This window comes from Pteronotus mesoamericanus, unplaced genomic scaffold, assembly GCF_021234165.1.
Source record: "Pteronotus mesoamericanus isolate MK-2021 breed Mesoamerican mustached bat unplaced genomic scaffold, CSHL_Meso_final scaffold_651, whole genome shotgun sequence".
Taxonomy (NCBI): Eukaryota; Metazoa; Chordata; class Mammalia; order Chiroptera; family Mormoopidae; genus Pteronotus; species Pteronotus mesoamericanus.
The window spans coordinates 12281998-12300009 of NW_026555325.1; the positions used below are offsets into that span (position 1 = coordinate 12281998).

Here is an 18012-nt window from a genome sequence, read left to right on the forward strand (position 1 = left end):
TTAAAAGGAAGGGTAACTATTCTAATATAGTTACTGTTCTAATATTAAAATAGAAGGGTACTATCACAAAATAAATGTTGTAAGAAGACAGGCTCCATAAATTAAAAACACAAACAAACAAAGTTAAGATGGCATCAAAGTTTAGTGAGAACAAAAGGAATTATTTAAGAAAGGAACTGGGACAATTGGTAAACTATTTTGAAAAACAAAATACTATTTATACTTTCAACAGTCTATTCTCTAGCAGTTACTATAACATCTTTGTGCAATAGGAAGAGCAAATAGCCTCATTTTAAATTATTAAGTTTCACAACAGGACATCAAACATAATAGCTATTCCTTGTTTATCTGTACAGTTTTTAAGCATATGGAATTCTACCTTAAAATATAAAACAGGTAGTGCAGGTACTCTTTAAAAGGACAATCTCAATATATCAACTCTCATTCTATGTATAAAAGCCCAGCTGAGATATGACATTCTTTATAAAGAACTGTCAGAAGATAAGGTGATGCTTCTCTTCCTTTGGGTCAAGTCAGACCTTACTACAAGAGTTAGTCCCCAGATGATACAAACGTGGGCTCTCAAAATATGGCCTTTGCAATATTTTTTTAGTAATCTGCTATGTTATTGTCCCCACCTTTTGATGTTACATTTATATATCCCTGGCTCTGATTTTATGTATTAAGTTTGATGATTTGGAAACCATTTCAAATGCTTTGCAGAACGAAATAAGGTTAATATTAGTATTTTCACTTTTCACAGGTATAAAAAGTTGTAATGGGTCTATAGAGCACTTTTTCCACGTAATTTACTTCAAGTTATGATTTGCCTAGGTCAACTCATAGCTTTTTTATGGTGGGGCAGAGGTGTGGTCTGAAACTATAATTTAAATGTATTAGCAAGTTCGTCTTCAAATAATTTTTGTTCCAATTTAAATACTGCCAAAATTTACTGTGTAATTAGGGATGTAACCAATCATATAATTTAAGTCAGTTTTTTATGGACACAATGTCACCTTTTCAAGTATTTTAAACTATATTTTATACTAAAAAAATTAGTTGGTTACAAATGTTACATCAGCCAGTATTACCAATTTGGCTACCCAATTTCCACATTCTTTGTAGCTAAAATTTAATTTTACAAATGTACAAGCAGAGTTTGCTTAGATCTGCCAGTATCTAGGGATTTTTATGCTTACCTATTACAATTTCCAAATACTTTAATGAACACAACATTCAGCAATACGCAAACAGAAGTAACATCAATTAGAAGAAACAGCTGCTTTACCCATCATATAAGTTTATTTGTCTACAGAATTTCTATATGTGAGTTATTTACCAGGGTTCAATCTGTCATTTGGAACTTTATTTTTTTTTTCAAGTAAAATGTTTGAAGTACAACAAACCACACTATCTATAATCTTTATCAATGAACTGTAAATTCTGGACTTTTGCATTTCAGACAGGCCAAGAGTAATGTCTTAAATACTCTGTAATCTTATTTTTAAATTTGAATTTACATAATTATATTAATGACCATGCCTATGTATGAGTAACCCATTTTATATCTTAGGATAATCTCACACAAAGCAAATTACAAAGTGACACAGTTAAACAACGCTCCTCAGTTTTCTGACCTCTCAATACTGGAGTGCAGTAGAAATAAATTACACTGTACCAAAATGAAATACCAAGTAAGGAACTCTTCCATATTCCAGTGAAGTTCACTAAATAAATGACTTCAAAGTATAACCCTAGTAAACATTTACGCACCCAACAGAGAAGCACCTAAATATGTGAAGCACATCTTGATGGACATAAAGGGAGAGACATCAACAGAAATACAGTCATTGTTGGGGTTTTTAACACCCCGTTGACTTCAATGGATAGATTTTCCAGGCAGAAAGTCAACAAGGAGACAGTGACCTTAAATGACACACTAGAACAAATGGATTTAATTGTTATCTTCAGAGCATTTCACCGCAAAGCAGCAGAACATACATACTATTTTCTAGGATAGACCACATGTTAGGACACAAATCTCAGTAAATAAAAGATTTAAATCATATCAAGTATCTTCTCTGACCACAATGATATGAAACTAGAAATCGATCACCAAAAACTACACAAAGACATGGAACTAAATAACATGGTATTAAACAATGAATGAATCAACAACAAAATCAGGGAAGAAATAAAAAGACTGATTAAAACAAATGAAAATGAAAACACAACAACCCCAAATCTGTGGGACAGAGGGAAAGCAATCCTAAGAGGAAAAGTCAAAGCATTACAGACTTATCTCAAGAAATCAGAAAAAGCTGAAATAAACAATCTAACTCTACACTTAAACAAATTTTAAAAAGAACAAACAAAGCCAAAAGTGAGTAGGAGGAAGGAAATAATAAAGATCAGAGTAGAAATAAATGAAATAGAGTCTTAAAAAAAAATTATATAAGAAATCAATGAATCAAGGAGACGGTTCTTTGAAAAGATAAACAAGATTGACAAACCTTTTAACCAGACTCATCAAGAAAAAAAAAGAGGATCCAAATAAATAAAATCAGCAATGAAAGAGAAGAAATAACAGCAGACACCAGAGAAACACAAAAGAATGTAAGAAATTATTATGAATAACTATATGCCCACAAACTGGACAACCTGGATGAAATGGATAAATTCCTAGAAACATACAATTCTACAAAACTAAATAAGGAAGAATCAGAGAATCAGAATAGACAGATTATACATAGTGAAATAAATGTGATACAGTACATAAACAAAATGAAGGATAAAAACCACATGATCATATCAATAGATGCAGAGAAAGCATTTGAAAAAATCTAGCACCCACTTATGATAAAAACTTTCAATAAAGTGGGAATAGAAGGAACATACTTAAACATAAGAAGACAATATATATCAAACCCACTGCAAGCACCATATTTAACAGGAAAAAACTACAAGTGTTTCCCTTAAAATCAGGAACATGACAGGGATGTCTGCTTTCATGAATCTTATTCAATATAGTACTGGAAGTCCTAGCCACAGCAATCAGACAAGGAAGAATGTAAGGCATCAAAATGGAAAAGGAGGAAGTAAAATTGCCCTTATTTGCAGATGACATGATATTGTACATAACGAACCCTAGAGACTCCACCAAGAAAGAACTAAAACTGAAAAATGAATTCAGCAAAGTAGCAAGATACAAAATTAATATCCAGAAATCAAGTTGCATTTTTGTAAGCCAATAACGAAGTACCAGAAAAGGAAACCAAGAAACAATCATGATTGTTTCAAAAAGAATACCTAGGAATAAACCTAACCAAGTATGTAAAAGACCGGTACTTGAAAAATAAGACACTGAAGAAAAAAAATTGAAGACACAAATAAGTGGAAGCACATATGGTATTTATGGATACAAAGAATTAAATCATTAAAATGTCCATGCTACCCAAAGCATTCTATAGATTTAATGCAATTCTTATAAAGATTCCAATGATGCATTTCACAGAAATAGAATAAATATTTAAAAAATTTTATATGGAACCACAAAAGGCCTCACACAGCAACAGCAATCCTGAGAAAGAAAAACAAAAGTGGAGGAATCACGCTATCTAATACCAAACTGTACTATAAGGCCTTAGTAATCTAGACAGCATAGCACTGGCATAAAAACAGACACATAAATCAATGGAACAGAATCAAGAGCCCATAAATAAACCCACAACTTTATAGTCAATTTATATTCGACAGAGGAAGCAAGCACATACAATGGGCTAAAGACAGTTCATTCAATAAACGATGTTGGGAAAACTGGATAAATACATGCAGAGAAATGAATATTGCTTGAGAGATATTTTTACTGATGTATCTCCTAGGCAAGGGAAACAAGAAAAAAATAAACAAATGGGACTACATCAAACAAAAAGTTTTTGCACAGCAAAGGAAACCAACAAAATAAAAAGACAATGCATGGAGCGGGAGAGCATATTCACTGATACATCTGATAAGGAGTCAATATCCAAAAATTATAAAGAACTTAACAAAACTCAACACCAAAAAAGCAAACAATCCAATTAAAAAAATGAGCCAAGGACATGAATAGACACTTCTCCAAAGAAGACATGTAGATGGGCATGAGACATATTAAAAAGATGCTCAACCTCACTAATTATTAGAGAAATGCTAATTGAAACCTCAATGAGATATCCCCTCATACCTGTCAGAATAGTTATCATTAGTAAATCAGCAGACAAATTCTAGCGAGGATATGGTGAAAGGGGAACCCTCCTGCACTGTTGGTCTGAATGGAGATTGGTGCATCTGCTGTGGAAAGCAGCATGGAGACACCCCAAAACATTACAAATGCATGTGCCTTTTGACGCAGCAATCCCACTTCTGGGAACTTATCCCAAGAAATCCAAAACACTAATTTGAAAGAATGTAAGCATTCTATGTTCACTGCAGCCTTTTTTACAATCATCAACATATGGAAGGAGCCCATCACTAGATGAAAGGATAAAACAACTATTGGACATTTATATAATAGAATACTACTTGGCCATAAAAAGAATGTTTTCCCCTTTGTGACAGCATGGATGGACCTAGACATTATTATGCTAGGTGAAATAAGCCAGTCAGAGAAAGACAAATACCATATGATTTCACTCATATGTGGAATCTAATGAATAATCTGAACTAATAAGGAAAACAGAGATAGACTCATAGATAGAGGGCAGGAAGACAGCTATTGGTGGGGGTGGGGGATTTAGAGGGTGGAAGGATTGAGCAAAAAAGGAAAAAGAACTCATGGTCATAGACAACAAAGTGGTGATTTTGAGGGTGGGGGGGAGAGTATTTGTGGGATAAACAGTAACAGAAAAAAAAATACAACAAAAATTAATCATTAATTAGTGGAAAAGCAATGAGGTCCTACTACAAGAATGGATAAAATTTTTTTAAAAAATGACAATACAAAATGCTGGTGATGATACACAACAATAGGAACTTTCATTCAATGCTGGTAAGGAGCAAAATGGTATAACCACTCTGAAAGAGAGTTTGGCAAGTTCTTACAAAGCTAAAAACACAGTATTACCATATAATATAACAACTGGTACTCCTATGTACTGGTCCACTTAAAATCTTACACACATGTGTTTAGAGTAGCTTTATTCAAATTTCCCAGAATCAGAACAGACCAAGATATCCTTCAATAGGTGAATGGATAAACAGTAGTATACTCATACAACGCATTTAAAAAGAAGTGACCTGCCAAGCCATGAAATGACATGGAGGAACTTTGAATGTGTATTGCTAAGTGGAAGAAGACAATATAAAAAAGCTACATAATGTATGATTCCAACTATACGACATTCTGAAAAAGGCAAAAGTATGGAGGCGGTAAAAAAAAATCAGTGGTTGCCAGGGGTTGGGGTAGGAGGATAAACAGGTATAGCACAGGGGATTTCTTAGAATGGTGAGCTACTCTGTGTGACACCGAAAGGGTGGTTATATGACATGTGCATGTTAAAACCCATAAAATTGTACAACACAAATGGTGAACCTTAATGTAATGATAACATATCAACAGCAATTCACTGTAACAAATATGTCATGCTAAGGCAAGATGTTAATATTAATAAGAGGGGAAACTGTGCATGTGTGTGTGTTGGGGGTCAATACAGTAACTCTGTACTATCTGCTTACTTTTTTTTGGTAAAAATTCATCTATTTTAAGCCAATTTTCTGATGAAATTGAGTAGTTACAATTTGTATTTACTTACCCATTTTTATAAGTTTTACTGGCTCTATTTTGGTTTTTCCTTTTTCCATGCCTTCAGTGACAAACTTCCAAGGTGAAGTTCAGAATAAATTCAGTCACACTTTGAGGTACAAATCACTGAGATTCAGCTTTCCTGTTCTAATGCCATATTGCGTCAAGATGCATAGATCTAATGCACTGATTTCCTAGATCGCCTTTCCTTCTCTACTGATTGATAACAAAAGTATCACTATGAAACTTCTTGAAGAATTAAAGTATTATCTAAAAATGTTCTTCAAACATTAGTATGATATCTTTTCCAGATATAGTAAAATAATGTAAACTGGAGGGAGAAGAAAATTACCTTTTACTGAAGAAAATATCTAAATTCGTATTATGAAGATTTGCATAGTATCAGTTTTTATAACCAACACTTAGATTATAACCCGTGAAATTTTCACACTGCTAAGATAAAGAAACTCTATGAGCACCCAGACCTGGAAAAATCATACATGAACTCTAAACAAGTTAGCTGGGTGGTCTTCAGTGACATTAACCAAATACTTCTGATTAACCTCCCTTCTAGGCACCTAAAAAGAAAGCACTTCCTTGCATAGGTCTATATTCCCAATTTATGTATTTGAAACAATATTGGAAATGGGTGATAACACTACAATCTTAAAGTTCTAATTTTCTCATCTTTCATAATAGAGTCAATACACATTGTTTAAAAAAAACACAATTTTACTTCTGTTTTACATAATTTTACTTAATATGTAATTATAACATAATTTTACTTTTACAGGATTAAAATATATGTTAGTGAAAACCCTAAATTCATTGTATGGAATATAGTAGAAAACAGATTTTACATAGCCCAACTATTTAAAATTAAATAGAATAGTAATACTCTCGAAGTGACAAACATAGTTTGTCTCATATAAGACTGAATAAAGAATGTGAAAAGAGAAGATGAGGGGAAAAAAGAAAGAACATATTTTTGAGGTAACTAAGCAAATATGATAATGAGGCACAGTAGAAAACAAATCTAAAAAATGTGAATGGACATATGAAAAATTGAGCTGGGTTGAACAATACACAATAAATGATAAGAGAAAAAAGAATGCTTGGTGTGATAGTTACCTAATCTATAAACAGGGACAATACCTACGTTATTGGGTAAGTAAACAATAAGTGACAGAACACAGATAAAAGGCACAAGGTACATGTTCAAAAATGCTAATTTTCATTTTCCACTGGCAATCATTAATTCTTCAAGGACAAAAGACCATGATAAAACAAACATCAATTAAAAATTTGCTACTGTGGGGAAAAATAAGGTAAAAAAGATATGCTCAATTCAAATATATAACCCTCACTTTATAAGGTTTTGCATGTCTTCAATGATTTAAGGAAAAAAGCAAAGTGTTAATAACAAAATAATAAAAATAATGAAACACATTTTAGTGTTATCTACAGGAACCATCCCAAGACTATCAAAATAAAGAAAACACCAGAACTAAACAGCTTTACCATAGTTTTTCCTGATCCTCGGGGTCCAATGATGAGAACAGAGTTACTTTCTCCATGGATAGCAGTTCTTTTTAGCAGCTCAATTAAGTGTCTAAAATGACATACACAGGCCAAAGTTTAAAAAGCTGGAATAATTTCTGGGTATTACGTTTTCAAAGCTAAATTTGAATATGCATAGAAAATAGTCATTCCTTTTTTCTTTCCCTCTGGGCACCTGCCTTAATGCTCTAAATAGCCCTACACGGAACACAGAAAAGACTGTTGGCTAATACTGACTCTCTAGAAACCTCAGGAGGAAATCAAATAAGTTTGAATTATCTTGGTTTATATGACAGACAACAGTGACAGCTCTTATAACCTTTTACTCCACAACTGGCTGCCATGTACTACGTACAAGAAGCTTGGAATTATCTCCATAATTATCAGATAATAGAAACACTAAAAGTTAAAAGTTTTTCTCATTATAAAAATAATTTCTCTCTCTCTTACTTCATGATATTCAATGCTTCCATATCCAAAGCAAAATTTTTTGTTCATTAGCATTAAGATAATACTTGTATATGATAATTTCTGCAAAATCTAAAGGGCGCCTATAAAGTATATTAATAACAAACAAGGGAATAGCTACACTTACTTATATTGTACTTGTACTCCAAATAGGTTGCTGTGTGGACTCTGATGACAAAATCTTTCACGTAAAATTCTTTGTACCTGATGAAAATAAAGTAGATGAGTATTAATAAAAATATTATCCATTCAATAAGAAACTAAGAAGAATATACATTTATAGCAATCAGAATTAGTTATTAATGAAGCAGTTCAAACCTTGCTAAATAACTGTTCTTTAAGAGCTCTGGCACCATTTTAATGAGTTATAAAATTATTTCTTTCTACTTATCTTAAGTTCCAGAGAAAAGATAAAAATTTGGTTGTGAAGGTTTCAGTAAGAGAGAGAGTTACTTACTTTGGCTATATCAGCAATTTGAGGGCATTTTTTACTGCATGTGAATGATTGAATACTTCACTGTGCAACATGTCAGACAAGGAACAAAGACAGGAAGTAATCTAATAATGTAAGCTAATCTTGTAATGCTTATGCACCACACCTCAATTTCTAGAGACCAACACATCTAAACTGGCTTAGCTCAAGCCCTACCAATGTGTACCTGCCACAGAGGTCAAAATTCTGAGGAATAAAATAAGTTTAAAAGTCCATATAGTTACTGAGAACCTATTAGATGCAGAGCACAATACTACTAAAGAGCATGTCCCATGTTTAAAAAATAAAAAAGCAAATATAGTGGATAGAAAGGACCATTTAAGAAACAACCTTCAAAGAAGTAGTTAACAGCATATAAGAAATGCTCAATTATACAATTGATATCACATTCATCTAGACTATAAAATAAAAAATCACTGGAATAAATTATGAAAAAAATTCTTGTAAAGAACTGAAATCTGAAGTCATCATACAATGAAGGACTTATACTTTGTTGTAAAAATTATGTTGGAAAATACAGCACATTCTTTAAAAAGATGGACCATTAAAGACATTCCTTTTCAGCATCTACTGCTAATGCAGAGGTCCTCCAGGGACACAAACCTTAGGAAGCTCCGTGAACAGCAACAAGAAGGCTTGAAAATTATTTATTTTTCCCTGACCGAGAGCATGGGACTGATTCTTCATATACCGAAGAGATAAATGAGTTCTCTTTATATGCACTGAGTATAAATAAAAGAAAATTATTCACTGGGAATAAAATAATCTATAGTTATCATTACAGAGGAAGTGAAAAGAAAAAAAGGACTGGTGCCAGAAAGGTATTTTAAAGTTAGCTTTTTCTAAATCTTAAAATCTATAAAATAAATACACTAATATTTTTCTGACCAGCCTGTTTTTCAGATTAAATAAGGCAGCCATCTCTAACACAATATAGGGATTGGATAGGTAATAGCTGATACCTGTAAAAACACTTAAATGAGCATATATGGAGACTCAACTAACTGTAATGTTTATTCCTTTACCTAGATAAGATCGCTAGGCATCCAAACAGAAATATCAATCCTTTTGTTTCTTCATTAAAGTCTACTTAGAGAGGGAACAACTATGTATAAAATATAAGACAGGGATAAAGTGAAGTGAAGCTATAATAAGTAGCCAGAGGTGCAAAAATCCCAAAGTAATCTAAGGTAGAGGTTATATAAATGTAGATATGTACAGAAATTAATGAAGCTGTACATAAATTTGTATACTTTATGAGGATATGTAAATTATACTTGTTGAAAAAAAATTTTTTTGAACAGTTAAACATTTTCCTTGAAAAATAAAGGTCTTTAAAAAAGAAATGCTAATACCATTTACTTTTAATTTAAAATTAATGTAGTTCTGATCAAGCCAAATAAATAGAAAAGGTAGAATAGAAATACCACACCCATTCCCTATTACACTCCTTAACAGAGATATGTATAGATATATGCTTAGCACTTCAAATACACTATGAACTTGTATTAAATGCTCATGATAGCCCTGGCCAGGTAGATTAGTTGGTTAGAACATTGTCCTAATACTCCAAGGTTGCAGGTTCAATCCTTGGTCAAGGCATATACAAAAATCAACTAATGAATGCATAAATAAGTAGAACAAAAAAATCAATCTCTGACTCTCAAAAACCAATCAATAAATTAAAAAAAAACTTTTTAAATGTTCATTATAAAGACATTCAACATTCCAGCAATATAAGGGAATTTCCTCATTGTGATAAAGGGCATCTATAAAAACCTACAGCTAATATTCCATGGTTAAAGGCTAAATAGATTTCCCCAGTATCAAAACCAAAACCAAAACCAAAATGTCTTCTCTTGCCCTCTTTATTCAATATTGTACTAAAGGTTTTAGTCAGAGCTTCCAGATTGGGAGGGAAGATATGAAACTATTTCTACCTGATCATATATATATAAAATCCTAAAGATTAAAAAACTATTAGAACTAATAAATGAGTTCAGCAAGGTTGTACGATACAAGATTAATATACAAAAATCAACTGCATTTAGATACCTTAGCAATGAACAAATAAAAACAAAAACAACTTCAGTTATAACAGCATCAAAAGGAATAAAAAACAGGAATAAATTTAACCAAAGAAGTACCATCAGAACACACTCAGAAGACATAAGTTAGGATCCCAACTATCCAAAGACTTACAAAGAATGAAAACAAGAAGAAACATAAGACATTCTGCCCTTAACGACGGAAAGGATGATTCCTTATAAGTGCTAAGGGGAGAAGATGGCCCTGGCCAGATGGTTCAGTTAGTTGGAATGTCATCCCCAACTCCAAAAGTTTGCAGGTTTGATCTCAGGTCAGGGCATGTACTGGAGACAAATGACTGATGTTTCTCTCTCACATTTTCTCTCTCGCCCCTCCACTTCTCCTCTAACATCAATAAATATATCCTCTGAGGATTAAAAAATAAGATGACTATTTCTCTGAGGACCTTTGCATGGTAACAAACCTTGAGATTAGTGAAAATATATACTAACCTGTGAAATGTATTCTGCATGTATTAAACTGTTATTCTTTGACTTACGACTGCTCATTTCAACAAAGTGAAATCCTTAAAGAGAAATAATAAAAAGTTTTAGCATGAATAGAAGACTGCTGGCTTAAAGAAAATTATTTAAGAATTTACCATTATAGAATCAAATTGAACACACATTTTAAAACATGAAAAATGTACAAATTTCTCAAACTTTAAATTCTCAGCTGAACCTATTATAGTAATCATTTCACAATATATGTAAATCAAACCATCATGCTATAAACCTTAAATTTATACAGTAATATGTCAATTTTCTCAATACAACTGGGGAGAAAGAAAATCTCAGTGGCTACTCTTTGTCTAAGTGAAGGCTTATTTGATACTCCCATACCACACTTTATATATGGCTCTTACAGAAAACTTACTCCTACTACCTTTCCCTTCAATTTACTATTTGCCTTTCTTTAAAAACAAACAAACAAACAAAAAAAATATATGCTTACTTAATATAGAATGTTTCTCCCCACATTCATCCCATAGAAACATCCTAACCCAAAAACCTTGGTTTTCTTGATCAATCATAGTCACTACACAGGAAGTAAATAAAATGCCTCTTCTGTAAACATCCATAACTGCCTGTATTTCTCTTTAACCATAATCAAACTACATTAAACAACATTTTCTATTTAATTACAAGAGTCCCCAAATTGAAGATATTTAAAGATTCCAAGTATTTTAGCATAATGTCCAAAATAAAGTTAGCAACAACTGAAATGAACATATATATACTAATTAAAAAAACTTAAAATTCTCCCTGAAGGTACCATACTCATTGATAACACCTATGGCTGAAAGATCTAATTTTCTTGTAGGAGTACAAGAATACTAGTAAGAGTATTTTACTAGTCAAGTAATAACGGCTTAATCAGTGTTTGTTTATGAAACATCAATTGTTACAAGTATGTTGCATTTATTAAATCATTTAATTCTCAAAATAATCCTATGGAATAAGTACTATTACAACACTTATTTAAGATTGGAGTATGTAAAAAGTTAAGTTAACTTGACCAAAATCAAACAGCATTTAAGTCATACAGCCAGGATTTAATCCAAAGTTATACTCAGTTATATACAATATAGTTATTATATATAATTACATGGTTATATATAACTGTTACTTAGACAACTGTTTTAAAAGGTACAAATTTCAATAATGTGAAGGCAGAGCAGCCATAGTGACAATATTATACAGGGTCCGGCAGAAGTAACACCTCTGAGTGTGGTTGGGAGGATATGTGAATGTCTTGCACGAGAGAGTGATATCTTTTGAACATTTCAACTAAAATGCCATATGGTGTGCTTGAGTGTGATATTGTTATGTTACAGAATTACATGCTTATGATTTTGTAATAAAAGATTTTTATGTAATAAAAAAGGGGCATTATTTGTGCTTGACCCTGTATTTTATATTCACATTTGTTAATTTCACATACTGACAACTAGATGCCAGCCTGGGAATGCAATCTTTTTTCCTTTGGAAATGCTAGCAGATGAGCAAGGCCTTGATAGATAGATGGAGAGCAAGCAAATCTGTCTTCCCCTTTATGTATGAGACCTGTATCCAAAGCATAAAACCCCAGAGGGCTTCTGGCTCCAGGCTCCCAAATTGGAAACTGAAGAGTACTCTAGATGTCCTATCCCTTAAGAATCTTCTTTCTTAGGAGAAAAGTATTTTTCTCGGCTGCCCTGGGACATTTCCAGCAGCCTCTTATGTCTACACAAGGCACTTTGCTTGAGAATCTTTACATTAATTATTTTTATTTTATTCTATGTATTTTATTTATTTATTTTTTACCTTAAATGAGTGCTGTGTGTGGGGAAAAACCCTTTTAGCAATATGAAATAACAGCCTCTGGTTTAAAATACTCTTGACTTTAAAAAAGGTCTACAAGTTGACATCTGAAATTACAGAAGACTGGGTTCAAGTCCTTGAACAACTTCCCCTAAACGATATGGAAGACTAAATATTTAAAAAGTGGGGGATAGCTTTTGCAATATGCTTTATTTATTTTGATCTATTTCACAGTATTATTGGAATTAAAAACATTTCCTCCCATTTCATGGATTAAGAAAACATTGCTCAGAAAAGCTAAGTAAAATGTCTGAGGTTGCAGGGCAGGTGTTTAATCTGCCTCCTTGCAACAAATGTTAGGTCAGGTAAGGCATTGAAAGCAGGCACTTTTCTTCATTTGGGATCATCCATGAAAGAAACATATGCACTCCTTTAGTTCCTGAATCAGAATTTACAAAATTAAAAGATTAATTAGTCAAAAGATTAATTTTAATACATCTTGCCTCTCCAAGTAACAGTCAAATCTCTGTAACAAAGAATTTAAAAGGCAATTCTAATTTTAGAGATGAAAAAATAAGCTTCGGACTTAGAGAAAATATTTGCAAACCACATATTTGACAAAGGACTTACACATATAAAAACATCTTCAAAGCTTAACAATAAAAAAACAATTAGAAAAATAAGACATAAATAAACTTTTCACCAAAGAGGGTAAATGGATACTAAATAAATATATGAAAAGATGTTCAACATCATTAGCCATTAGGAAAATGCAAATTAAAATGAAAATGAAATATTAATACACACCTATTAGAACAGCCAAAATGGGAGGGGGAAAGGAGAACACTAAATGCTGTAAAGGAAAACTGGATTTCTCATGTAACTACTGGTGAGAATGTGAAATGGTATTAGCTACCCTACAAAGTTTCTTTCTAGGAATTTCTTAAAAAATTAAACATACAGTCAACATGCAACACAGAAAGGAAAACTTATGTTCAACCAAAGCCTTAATACAAATGTTTATAAGAAGTTATCTTGTAATAGCCAAGACTGGAAACAATAAAGCCAGTGCGGTTAAGGAAACTCTGAAACATCCATACAGAGAAATATAACTGAGAAAAAAAAAAAGCAGTAACTATTGATATATGCAATAATTTAGGTGGCTCTAAAGAGCATTATGCTCATAAGAAAAAAAGAACGAATCTCAAAATTTGCATTTTATGAGATTCCATTTGAATCACATTCCTAAAACAACAAAACATTTAGAAATGAACAGAATTGTGGTAACTAGGAGACAGGGACAGGGTTGAGGGTTGGGTATATCTATAAAGGGGTTTGCATGAGGGATTTTCTTTGTAATGATGGGACAGTTCTCCATTTTTATTGTGGTTGTAGTCACACAAATCAATACATAGGATCAAATCACAGAGAGAAAAGCAAAAATGAGTTCAAGCAAAAACTGCTAAAAACTGAATAACATCTGTCATCTAGTTAGGTGGTTCCAGCCTTTTTGGCACCAGGGACAGGTAAACCTGGGAGGTGAGGGGTGGTGTGCAGAAGTGGTGTTCACATTAGCTTTGCTCTTTAGCCTGCTGTGGATAGGGGGTGGGGAGACAGGAGACAGAGCTAAAGAGAGCTTTGCTCACAGCCTGTTTCTAATTGCAGACCTGTACCAGTCAGAGGCCCGGGGGGGGGGGGGGCGGGTGTTGGGGACCCCTGGTCTAGTTAACAGCTGTGTAACAATGTAAATTTCCTGGTTTAACTACAGCACTTCAGTTGAATAAGATGTCACCCTTAAGAAAAGCTTGGTGAAGGATTTACTGGACTCCATATACTATTTTTGCAACTTCTGTGAGTTTATGATGATTTCAAAATAAACAGTTTAAGAAAAAGATAATTCTAATTTTATAGTTTTAAAAAACTGCTGAATGACCAAAAAAGTGATTAGTGGTACAACCGAATCTCTATTATCTACAAATAGATTGAGTAAGCCTGTTTGAATTTTTCGTCAAATTATACCACAGGATCCTGGGGTAGCTCCTTCCACTTCCTACTGTGCTTTCTATACTATGATTTTACTTACTATTCTAATAGTAGGACCAGACATAAAGTGTAAGAGCAGCTGAATGTCTATGCATGACTAAGTGATTACTCAACGTTGGTATCAAATATGAACCTAAGTAACTACAATTATTTCATTGTAAAGAACTTGGTAGTAGCTACTATTACTTATTCATACTGTTACAAGGGACAGTGAAATGGGTGATCCCAAGAAATGATTTATCCTGAGAGTAACTTCTTTAGCTTCTACACTTGCTATAGTATCAATTTCCAATAGATCCTTCTCTCTAAATTATGTTCTGCTAGAGTAAATAAACCTAATAATCAATCTCAGCATTTCAAGTAACAACATCTATCTTACTGCTTTAAAAACTTGAACCCAAACCACTTCTGCCACTAGCTGCTTCTACCTCACTTTAGATTATTTCTTGACTGGAAATCTATGACATCATCTTTATTGGTCTCCAAGTCTTACCTCATTTGTGATACCATTTTCATGTAACACCCTTTTCCAACCCCCAAAAGTCTAAACTCCAAATTCCCTAACATTTAAAAGGAATGACTACTTCCCCTAACTAACACACTAGTTCCTCCTCTTAATACTCTGCCTGGAACAATCGACATTCCCTGTACTTCCTTCCAACCTCAGATTTTAAGATGAAACATTATTTCCTCTGGAATATGTTCGGTGACACCCCTAAACACTCCTATACTCTGGCAAAAGTCTTAGGTTTATGTGTCCTAAAGTACTTTGAGGATATATGCAATCTTCCTTTCTTTCACAGAACTTAACTAGCACACAGTAACATAACTAACTCTGTGTTTACCTATCTGTTTGCTCCACTGGACCACAGGATCTGAAAAAAAATTATGCCGTCATTGCATTCAAGCCAACTAGTGAATGTTGGCATACAGATAGTTTTCAAAACAATATTTGATAACTGAGTAAATGCTAGACAGTGGAGCATGGCTTTTTTGACAGCTAGAGGTAACCTAGAGGTAACCTAGAGGTAGGCTGGGTTAAATCACCTGCTTAGCTAAAGTTTAAATTTTCAAATAATTACATGCCATAACCCTAAAAGAAAAAAAAAAAGGTATAAAAGTACAGTGACAGGAGTAACAGTGTAATTTATTTTATAATTCGAGTACAATACATACAGTGTAATATGATCACGTTTGTGTCAGAGCAACAGAATTTCAAAATGGTTAAAATATAGGTAATTTGCTTAAGAAATTTATTTGAGAAATCACAAGATTAACAAAATTACACAAAATTTTTTATGAATAATTTTTAAATCATGCTGTAAACCTTATATAGCTACAAGTCTGGTGATTCAAATAGGGTAAAGTCACAATTATCTTTACTAAAAGAACATCATTTCTATTTTTTTATAATCCTAGATTGATAGCTCACTAGTAGCATTTAAAAAAGATTCATAAATAGATTCTCCATTCTGGAATTAAGCTACTATATACTGTATTTTACTCATATTGCCTTCAATTAAGACTGGGATGATTAAGAGAAATCTATGTTTTTACTTACTTACACATAAATACTCCCAAAATCCTCCATTTCTCAGCTTATAATTTTGCAGCATTTTGGATTATTCTCCCTACTCATTCCAAAGTTGTGATTACTGGATGCCAGTTTTTAGTGTGTCTGACAGGCCCGGCAACACATTTTAAATTTATGACTAAATATACGAAAAACACACGGTTCAAAGGTTTTGAATACTTTTGAAATTAAACCAGAAAAAGTCAAGGAAAGTAAAGACGAAGACACCAGAATTTTTCTAGAAATTTAAATTCTTTCTTAGAAAGTCACAAGTGATGAAAAAGAGGACTACTTGAGAATAGTATTCAAATCAGAATTGTAAGCAAGATGTCCAGAAAAAGCCAACTTATATATCAAATTTAATATAAATATAAATTCAGAATACAAAAAACAGAACTAGAAAAGTAAGACTGATGGTAATATTATCAAGTCTTAAAGAGCTTTGTCCTCAGCTGGGCCTAGACTTGAGTTCTTGGTACTGTGGTGTGACCTTTGAAAACTGACATTCCTAAACCCTTGTTTTCTCCTCAGTAAAATTTGAGACAAAAGTATTATATAATTCATAGGGTTATTGGGATTAAATTAAATGTTTTACCTGATATGCCATACTTTCAAATGCCAAGCACTGTGATACAGACTACAACTTATAAATGATCATATTACAATGGAGAAGAAGCAAAAGGAAAAACATTTTGAGATTGGGGGGGAGGGTAGAAGCACAGAATCAGACTCAAGTTCTAAACAATTCGACAGTACTTCCTTGATAGTACAATGAATATCAACTGCAACTTAGCTTCCCTGCAAAGCTATGAGAGCGCACTTTAATGGTATACATCCACTGAGTTTCCTCAATACAAGAGTTTTTCTAGTTTATTCTATTACAGTTGTCCCAAAATTTTCCCCCTTTGTCCCCCTCCACTCAGCCCTCCTCTCACTCCCCTGAGTCAATCCCTACTCTGCTGTCTAAGTTCATGGGTCATTCATACACATGTTCTTTGACTAATCCTTTCCCCTTCTTTCCACCATTACCCTCCTCCCTCCTCCTCTCTTACAGCTATCAGTATATTTCATATTTCTATGTCTCTGGTTCTATTTTGCTTGTTAGTTTATTTTGTTCATTAGATTCTAGTTATAAGTAAGATCATATGATGTTTGTCTTTCCCTGACTGGCTTAGCATAAGTCTCCAATTCCATCCATGCTGTCACAAAATGTAGGAATTCCTTCTTTTTTCTGCTTTTTACACAATTCCATTATGTAAATGTGTCACTGTTTTTTAACCCACTCATTTACTGATGGGCACTTAAGCTGTTTCCAACACTTGGCTATTGTAGGTAACACTGCTACAAACATAGATTTGTAAGTTCTTTTGAATTGGTATTTCAGAATTCTTAGGATATATTCGCAGCAGTGGAATCACTGGGTCAAAAGCAGTTTCATTTTTAGTTTTTTGAGGAAATTCCATAGTTTTCCATAGTGGCTGCACCAGTCTTCATTCCCACCAACAGTGTACTAGGGTCCCCTGTTCTCCACAATTTCGCCAGCACTTGTTAGTTGATGTATTAACGATTAACCATTCTGATCAGTGTGAAGTGGTATCTCATTGTGGTTTTAATTTCTATCTCTCTAATGGCAAGTGATCTTCAGCATTTTTTCATGTGCCTATTGTCCCTCCGTATGTCCTCCTTGGAGAAGTGTCTGTTCAGG

General features: G+C 33.1%; 1 protein-coding gene across 7 annotated transcripts in view; it reads right to left on the reverse strand.

Moving 5' to 3' along the window:
• Positions 1-18012, reverse strand: part of ORC4 (origin recognition complex subunit 4) — an 89463-nt gene that overhangs the window by 34020 nt on the left and 37431 nt on the right. For 2 of the 7 annotated variants that reach the window (XM_054562557.1, XM_054562556.1), the window contains 4 exons: positions 10841-10914; positions 8904-9022; positions 7935-8011; positions 7301-7391 (listed from right to left, as the gene is read on the reverse strand). In XM_054562557.1, coding sequence (XP_054418532.1) covers positions 7301-7391; positions 7935-8011; positions 8904-8987 — 252 coding nt within the window. In that variant the 5' untranslated portion in view covers positions 8988-9022; positions 10841-10914. Of the gene's footprint in view, positions 1-7300; positions 7392-7934; positions 8012-8903; positions 9023-10840; positions 10915-13498; positions 13538-18012 lie in introns of all 7 variants that reach the window. The other 5 variants (XM_054562559.1, XM_054562558.1, XM_054562561.1 and 2 more) reach the window with 3 other exon arrangements.